The following is a 9,303-nucleotide window of genomic DNA, read 5'->3' as shown; positions in this document are numbered from 1 at the left end:
AATATTTAACAAGTGTTGTTGAACTACTAAGTTCTATTCCACCAAACTGCCGACAGCCTACAGCAATCAGGACTCCTGGCTGTTATGAGACCATTGCTCAGTCAGGCTGTGATTCAATCACTGAAGCCTTCAGCGAGCCTCAAGCAGTTTCCAAAAGAGTTACTGGTTGTTCTGGCCGCAGGTTGACCATAAAGTCTTCAGGTCGGTGATGTTTGGACACTGACCCCTGGAAACAACACGCCACATTCACCCTGGGAGGTGTCATTTACATTCCTACTCTCAGAGAAGATGATGACCCTTGACCCAAGGTCTGCCGTTATCAGACAGCAGAGAGTTAAGTGTTGGGCCGGTAACCGAGAAAGGCTGTTGGTTTGGACGTCGGGGCGCAGAAAAGGTGAAAGGTCGCTTGTTGTTCCCTGTAGTCGGCAAACGGATAAGAGTGTCCGCCAAACTGTGACATCTTCAAAATCCTCAACATCAGAAAGCACATTTTAAGTACAAACTGCTCCTAAACCTGTTCTCCCAGTCCGTCTTAGTGCCTGCCCCCAGCCCATCAGTGTCGGCACAGCTGCAGAACACAGAGCCCCCCCCACCCCCCCTCCCGTGTCAGGCCCGCTGTGGCCCTGACACTGGCACCCCCTCACATGTGTCAACCAAGGAGCTTCTTCAGTTACCGTCCGCCAACGCACACACATTAGTCAGCCCGGTTATTTTTAGTCAACATAAGCACGCCGCCACCATCCCACCGCCAGCGCCACCAACATTCTGTGAAATGCTGGGAGTGGCCAAGGCCGTTCCCCTCCCGTTTCCCCCCCCCCCCGGCGCACCGTCGCAGACGTCAGGGGACACATCCACACCGCGGGTCTCTCGTCGCATTTTTCCCCCCGCTCTCGCGCCACGTTGACACAATGGACGATGGTCCACTGCAGGTTCTGACCTTACCCACCGCTCCGTACCCGGACCAGAAACCGGGCACCAGCGGCCTGAGGAGGAGGGTGCTCGTCTTCCAGTCCAAGAGGAACTACCTTGAGAACTTTGTCCAGAGCGTATACTCCTCCATCGATCTGCGGGACCGGCAGGGGTCCACGATGGTCGTTGGGGGAGATGGGAGGTACTTCAATCAGACGGCCATTGAGGTCATTGTTCAGATGGCAGCTGCCAATGGGGTCAGTGTTTCAAGTCTCTCTAACCTGTTGTGAAGTTCAACCATTGCTTGTTTCTTGTCTGACGTTATGTCGCCGATCCAGGACAATGAGATCAATAGACTGCATGGAAACAGGTTAACCTGCTGAAATGAACAACTGCTTTTGAATTCACACAGTGTTTCAAGGAAGGCTTTTTTTTGTGTTTATTCCATTTGCTGAATACTTGTTTCACGTGGTTCTTCCGAAGCAAGCTTTCTTCACGTAGGTCTCGCTGTCTTGAAATAGATATGTATTTTAACTGGCTTTGTAAACGTCCCGGTGCCAGCACTGAGGTGCTAGGTCTTAAATTAGAGAGCCACCCATGCTTTTGCAGATGGGGGGGGGGGGGGGGGTAAGGGGGATTACAAGGGAGTTACACATTATAACACCTGCACCTAATCAGTTGCTACTGCAGTCACTTGTAGTGCCACTAACCAGCACTAACCTGTGTCATCTTGGTAGGTGGGCCGCCTTGTGATTGGTCATCACGGGATCATGTCCACGCCAGCGGTTTCCTGTTTGATCAGGAAGTACAAAGCCATCGGCGGTATCATCCTCACCGCCAGTCACAGCCCCGGGGGGCCCGACGGAGACTTCGGCATCAAGTTTAACACTGCTAATGGAGGTACTGAGGCTATGTTTAGAACCAGAGGAAAGAGAGGGCCCCAAGACGAGATATGAGAACTTAAATCAACATAAGGCAGAACGTGTGTATACAGGATACCACTGTATGTTTTTAAGTGCTTCTGTTTGATCCAACCCAGGACCGGCCCAGGAGGCGGTCACCAACAGAATCTTTCAGATCAGTAGAACAATAGAGGAGTTTGCCATCTGCCCAGAGCTCCGAGTGGACCTGGACACCCTGGGAAGACAGATGTTTGACCTGGAGAACAAGTTCAAACCCTTCACAGGTGAACACAAACACATATATCCCAAAACCTGAGAGGAGAACTGAGAGTAAACAAGTACCAGCTGTTTGAACAGAAGACAAAAGATCAGATTCCATGTTGGCACTTTTGGAGTAAGCAATAGAAAAACTGACATACTTAAGCTGGATACCAATAAAACATGCAAATACAAAAACAAACATTTGAAGTTTGCACTGCAAGGTCAATTTGTCTTGTTTACAGCACAGGTTCTGGTTAGATTTAATCTGGACACATAACATCGCAACAATTCATGGAACTTACACGGAACTGTTTTCATTTTTTGTTTTCTGAGATGATTCTTTGTCTTACCACAGTGGAGATAGTGGACTCGGTGGAGTGTTACGCCAACATGCTAAGGAACATCTTTGACTTTGCTGCTCTGAAGGAGCTGCTGTCTGGGGAGAACCACATCAAGATCCGGCTAGACGCCATGCATGGAGGTTAGTCACCTGGCCTGCCAGACTTCACAGGCACAGCGTGAAGTTGGAGTACAATCAGCATAAAGAGACACACTTTTATGACTTTTACAAGACTAACCCGTTGGAAGAGGGCTTTCTCCTCAGATGTTCTCTAGGGCAAAACATGGAGTTATTTCGATTCCATTTAGACTACGGCTGATATCTATCTTAAACGTTGTGGGAATTTCACACAGCACTGCGGTAATGTTGAGCACAGCACGGACAGTAGGAACAGCACCCCAGTCAGGAATGTGTCTGTTGTGTCCAATCATCTGTTACATGATCCAGGTTTATGGGAGGGATGGAATGGGGGGGGGTTATAGAAACTGTCGGCTACTGCAGGGATGATGTTAATTCCTGGAGCCATTTCCAGGAGCTTCCCTGTGAAAACACTGAAACCAAAGGCGGGACCCCAACCGTCGCGCACGGAAGTCAGTGTCCTTTAGGCCGCCACATTGCCGAAGATCTTGACATGAGTGAAATTTTAACATGGTCCCGCGTTCATGCCAACTACGTTACATGCTGAGATGGAGTCGGTGTTGATGTGGGTTTGAGCTGATGTCGGGCAGCAGAGGGATGTGGCTTTGTCATTCTGACTTTCAGGTTTCTGTAAAATCAACCACTGAAGTTCTGACGAAGACGAGTTACTGGAAAATGATGCATGCTTCTGGCATCTAAAATGTGGGCAAACTGGCAAATTGGCAGCTGTTTGCATTTTGGGTTGAAAATTCTCACGGGCAGAAGTGATGAAAAATTTCTGCTAGAAGTAAAAAGAAAAATGTCTGCTATTTAATATATTGCCAAAATAAATGTTTAAGCCCACATTTTATCATTGTGATTCATTAAAAAAAAAAACTCTCTGCATGATTTTGAGGAAGGCTGGACATGCCAAAGGGCCTTGTCCCTTCACTGGTACACGGAAACATCAGCAGGAGAGTGTAGAGCATCTATGGAAGAGAAAGCGAGACCGTCGAGCCAACTGGAAACCGTCACATTATTGTCTATGAAGGGGCGATGTGCTAAAAGGGTTAACACACTGCATACGTAGTTTCACACATTTTACCATCTTTACATTCATTTAGACCCTGGTATCGTTTCTGTGGGAGAACCGGTTTAAACCGGCTTGAAGGCTCTTGTGTCTTAGATAAGGCAGGACATTTTAATATTCTCTCTGTTCTCTCTCTCTCTCTTTACCTCCACGTGTCCCTTCCTTCTTTTTTGCATCTCTGTCTGGTCCTCAGTGCTGGGACCCTATGTTAAGAGGATACTGTGTGAGGAGCTGGGCTCCCCTGCTAACTCCGCCATTAACTGTGTCCCCCTGGAGGACTTTGGGGGCCAGAACCCTGACCCTAATTTCAACTACGCCGCGGACCTGGTGGAAACGATGAAGAGTGGCCAGTATGATTTAGGCGCAGCCTTCGATGGCGATGGGGTGAGTGTTCAGTAAGACACTGACAAATATCTGCTTCTAACAATTTTATGACAATAATAAATCATTTAACTTTTTTGTTACTGGTTGTAAACTTGAAATCAAGGAAAATCGGTAAACAGGTTGCAGGATTGAGGTACACTTAACTAACACAACTGATAATCTATGAAGGCATAAAGTCTAAATCCTAGTGATAATTCACCCATATTACGTGTAAAATGAAAGGTTAAAAGGTTAAAGGGTTAAAAGGTTAGAAGGTGTCTGTCAAGGTATAATAAAACCTCAGTGACCTTCCTTATAACCCCAGACAGACTGAAGACTTTGGTCTCAACCGTAAGATTAAATATTACCCAGATGCCGACCCCCCTCCGCGACCTTCAACCCCGCCCTGTTGTTTTTTTAGGACCGTAACATGATCCTGGGTAAGCACGGTTTTTTCGTAAACCCGTCGGACTCTGTTGCGGTCATCGCAGCCAACGTCTTCAGCATCCCCTACTTCCAGCACAACGGGGTGAGGGGCTTCGGCCGCAGCATGCCCACCAGTGCTGCTCTGGACAAGTAAGGCCTTGGCCTGGCACTAACCATTGAAAAAGATTTGCCACTTACCCTGTTGGCAAATCACCATAACACACAATTTCAGTCTGTCTCAACCAGATCAGCAAAACGACAACATAACCCCCCCAACCCCCATTTCCCTGCCCCTTCTACAGTGTGGCCAGGGTGACGAAGATTGAACTGTACGAGACACCGACCGGGTGGAAGTTCTTTAGCAACCTTATGGACGCGGGCAGGCTGTCGCTGTGCGGAGAAGAGGGTTTTGGCACAGGTAGCTCATCAGTGAGTCCAAAATGTCAGGGACTACGTTGTAGTAAAATGTGGCCAACGATGCAAAAAAATTAAAATAAAACTCTAACAAACCTGGAACGTTTTTTATCCCGCCAGGGGCTGACCACATCCGCGAGAAGGATGGACTTTGGGCCGTGCTGGCATGGCTGACTATTCTGGCAGCAAGGAAGCAAAGTGTGGAGGGCATCATGAAGGACCACTGGCAGAGGTTTGGCAGGAACTTCTTTACCAGGTGAGCAATGGAAAGGGAGAATGGGAGTACTGTTCTCTAGTGGTCAAAGCATGTCATTTCAAAAGACAAATTCTGATTGCCAGTAAACCAGAGGGAAAGCCATTAAGCGACAAAACACTGCTGTTATTTGTTTCTAACTGCTAATTCATTGCATTCGCCTGGCCTGAATTAGTCTCTGATAGTTAGATCAGAATAGAAACGAGAAGTGGTTTGGCTCTCCAGGACCAAAGAGGCCTACTGCTGTCACAAGCTTTTTTCAGGGACAGAACAAGGAAGTAGGGCAGGTTGGTGCTGAAGTCTAAGTGAAACTTTGAGTTGTAGAGCAGACTAATAATTCACCTAGAGAGACACCATTTTACAGGAAAGCAAAAATCACTTCAGCAAATAGGCTGTAAATCCCTGCAGGAATTACAGAAGAGTTGTCCACACAAACTAAGACATCAGAGCAATACGGGGGAAAGCTTCCGTTTTTTTTCTACAGCCATTATATGAGGATGTCTCCTTCTCGTGGTGTAGGCAGATATGATTATAAGGATGTAGACCGGGATGTCTTCTCGTGTTGTGGGCAGGTATGACTATGAGGAAGTAGACCTGGATGTAGCCGTTGAGATGATGGAAGATCTGGAGCTGATGATGCTGGAGAAAGCCTTCGTAGGCCAGAGGTTTGCAGTCGGCGAGCAGGTCTACCAGGTGGAGAGGGCCGACAACTTTGAATACACCGACCCTGTGGATGGCTGCATCTACAGAAACCAGGTGGGGAATATCGGCGCTGGTCTGGTCACAGAAGCGGACGTTCGTGTCACTTTGGACTAACAGCATATGCGAATGGTTGCAACTTCTTTAGCCACAGTAAGAGCCACAAACACTAAAACACAACGTATCTGTCCGCTATCAGGGCCTGAGGATAACATTCACCGATGGATCTCGGATTATCTACAGGCTCAGTGGGACAGAAAGCCTCGGGGCCACCATTCGGGTGTACATCGACAGCTATGAGAAAGACCCCAGCAAAATGTTCCAGGACCCACAGGTCAGTCCTGCACCCTGCGGAGAGCAGACGTCCCTATGCAAACGGTTGTTCTCTTTCCAAGTAATTATGTAGTCACACACTAAGTCTGTAAACTGTGTGTGTGTGTGTGTCAGGTGATGCTGGCGCCCTTGGTTACCATAGCCCTGAAGATCTCCCGGCTCCATGAGAGGACAGGCCACAGTGGCCCGTCGATCATCACATGATCCACCGTTATCGCCCCTCCTCATATTAAATGTGCCGACTTTGTATTCCAAATTTTACCTCTACTCCAATGGCTGTTCCACTTTTAATCAGAGGAAAACTGATTTTTCTAGTTTAGTAGCCCTAATTTACATTACATTACAAGCCCACCCAATAATCACTGCAACTGTAGACGTGTACATTTCAAAATGGAGAAAGAGTGAACTCTACCATAAATAAAACATGTTTAGCTCTGTATTTGGTTGTCCGTTTCATTACCGTTTTATAGTGGACGCTTTGAATAAGTGAAACAAGTGTAATTTGGGAAGTATGTAGATTACTGGCAAGGCGTATTCTTGGCTGTCTGGCTCCATCCCAGCTTCAACAATATAACAACAATGTATTGTTTAAAAAGTAGGGTTCATCTGAAATATGCATTCCTAGGTTGCTGCAAGTTACAAACCACTTTTTAAAGTTCCTATTTTAAGATGAATGTGTATTATGCTTTTATGCAGAAGACCTAGGCCTACAAGTATAATCAATATTACACTTCAGTTTACTATGATATTTTAAGTTTGAAAGCGAGTGGTTGGTTTTAATGGGTGAATGTGACCCATGTCATATGCATTTTTTGGGACCGGTTTGACTTGTCGACGCATTCACATCATGGCCAAGAATCACGGAAAGCAGCTTTAAGCCGTTCTCCACTCCGAATCGGCTGACATCTCGTTGCTTGACAACAGCTTTGAAATATTAGGCCACATCAAGCTTGCCATTGTTCTCTAAACGTCAAGGGTAAATAATAGGGGAGACCAGGGATAGTTGTAACATTTTGGACATTTCTGTCTGTATCTTGAAGCTCTTTTAAGCCAGTGCATTCAAAATGGTATACAGACTAGTTACATGTGTCTGCTATTAGATGGCATTGCTGTTATATCTGTGACACAAACAGAAAATGCATGGTTTAGTCTCAAACACAAGGAGTGAAATGTTACAATTCACCCCATAGCCTGGGTCAGATGTAACATACCCTTGGGTGAAATTTAACATTATGATATACCCTGGGGTGAGTTGTAACATTATTAAAAAAATATATTATGACAAAAATATTATATTGAAAGCTTTTTATTTCAAAACTTAAATTACTTTTTAACATAATTGGTGTGTGTGTGTGTGTGAAGTATGTTAGTAACTGTCAGTCATAGTAGTGAGATATTTGAACATAATACATTAGCATTACTGAATATTAGTTTGTGTGTTTGTGCTTGTTTGTTACCGTCAGTCTAGGCATAATGAAATTCAAAGAAAACATATATAGGCCTACAACAAAAATGTTGCATATAGTAGGTTGTAACATTTTAATTGTTGTTATAACTAACCCAGACTATTGTTGTTACAACTAACCCAGACTCCTATAGTCATGAACTAGTTTACCTTACAGCTTACAGGTAAAACGTTATCACTAACAACTTGCATGAAAGATATCGATATAGACACACGATAAACATGGTTTAAGTTAGATTAATTTAATTACATAGCTGGCAATATTATCACAAAAATGTATGAGGTAAAAAAAATAATTATTTTTTTATTTTAAAAAATGGTTGTGTATGCCACAGGGTGCTACTTCTTCACATTGTAAAATAAGGATTAAATTGAGCATGTGCAGAGTGAATCAGATGATTCGTAACTTGGAAGTGTTACAACCATCCCGTGTTAAACCCATCCCCGGTCTCCCCTACAATAATTTTTTGTAGTTGTATGAATTATTGCCACATACCGTTGTCAAGATCTGTAGCAACGAATAAAGTTCAAGGATGCACGTCCACAATTCTTGCTAAGAACCATACATTACCTCCTAGCGGCATCTGAAAGTAAGTCCAAACGTAATCGAAAGAGAAGCTTGTGTCAGGAACGTAATTTGTGTAAATTATGATATACACTAACCTTTTCTTTTCCATGCAACTTAGTAATAGTCTTGAATTAAATATGAAAAGAAAAATGTATGTCTTCCCATTTGATAATTGTTTAACACTTAAACGGCAGAATGCTCGACCAGTTACATTTTCAATATTCTACGGTATTCAAGCTATGCTATATAAGAATCAAAATCATCATAAACGCTAATTAAATGCGCACACACTGAACGCCATCCAGTTCTGAACATTGTATATATGTTCAGTATGACATCACGCCTATCTTTTGATCAATTAACCTGGTCGCACATCTGTTTGTGACGTCTTTCAAACTTTTATAATCTTTCTTGGCACGAAAGCGTCCAAAGGAGGCTATACATTACGAAAAATGTTATAGGACTTCTATTACAGCTGTTTTTACATTGTGAACGGTGACAGCCCTCCTGCAGGAATGAAAGCTGCCCAGCAGGACTCGCCGAACAGGTGAGAGAAAATCTCCACTTAGCTAATATCATTGATTTTCCAGTGTTGCACTGAACGCCGTTAGCATTACATGTTTTTTTTTACGTGACTAAACGTGTGGCATTGAATGCGTCGCCCCCAGACTTGTGAGGAGAATCCCTTTTGAGGACTACGCGAAGACATGGACCTCGATTGGAACTACTAAAGCGGACACGTGGAGGAGGAAAGAAAGTGCGTGTGTGATGTCTACGTGCATGTGCATTTCATGTCCACGTTAATTTCATAAACGCATCATAACTTTGTAATGTATGTTAGGAGATACTAGATCTGTAAGGCATTAGCCAGCCTGGTACTAGATTTCGCTGTGATCCATGGCTTAGAGTAATCCAATGCTTAATGGGTATTATAATGAGTAAATAGGTTTTTCTATTTGCTGCACTCTTGAAGCTCCGAAAGATCTTGTCATTCGACCAGATACATTGGAAATGTATTTCGGTTTACCACGTGTACACAGCATAAAACGTAGGTGTTTACTGTTACGATAGTGATGACTAGGAGGATATAAAAGGGAAGTGGAACATGAAATGACCTCGGACTGGGTATTACCAGCCGAAACGCAAAATGTTCAGCTGGCAGT

General features: G+C 44.5%; 1 protein-coding gene across 1 annotated transcript; it reads left to right on the top strand.

Moving 5' to 3' along the window:
* Window positions 1-636: 636 nt before the first annotated feature.
* On the top strand, window positions 637-6,546 carry LOC105024691 (phosphoglucomutase-1). Its single transcript, XM_010894782.3, has 11 exons — window positions 637-1,166; window positions 1,647-1,809; window positions 1,949-2,095; window positions 2,428-2,553; window positions 3,813-4,003; window positions 4,404-4,558; window positions 4,711-4,826; window positions 4,943-5,078; window positions 5,648-5,831; window positions 5,974-6,108; window positions 6,222-6,546. Exons 1-11 carry the CDS (start codon window positions 909-911, stop codon window positions 6,309-6,311), a joined length of 1,701 nt encoding a protein of 566 aa, XP_010893084.2. The 5' UTR covers window positions 637-908; the 3' UTR covers window positions 6,312-6,546.
* The last annotated feature ends 2,757 nt before the right edge of the window (window positions 6,547-9,303 follow it).

The sequence above is a fragment of the Esox lucius genome, chromosome 3 (assembly GCF_011004845.1).
Source record: "Esox lucius isolate fEsoLuc1 chromosome 3, fEsoLuc1.pri, whole genome shotgun sequence".
NCBI lineage: Eukaryota > Metazoa > Chordata > Actinopteri > Esociformes > Esocidae > Esox > Esox lucius.
This window is presented reverse-complemented; position numbering and strand designations above follow the sequence as displayed.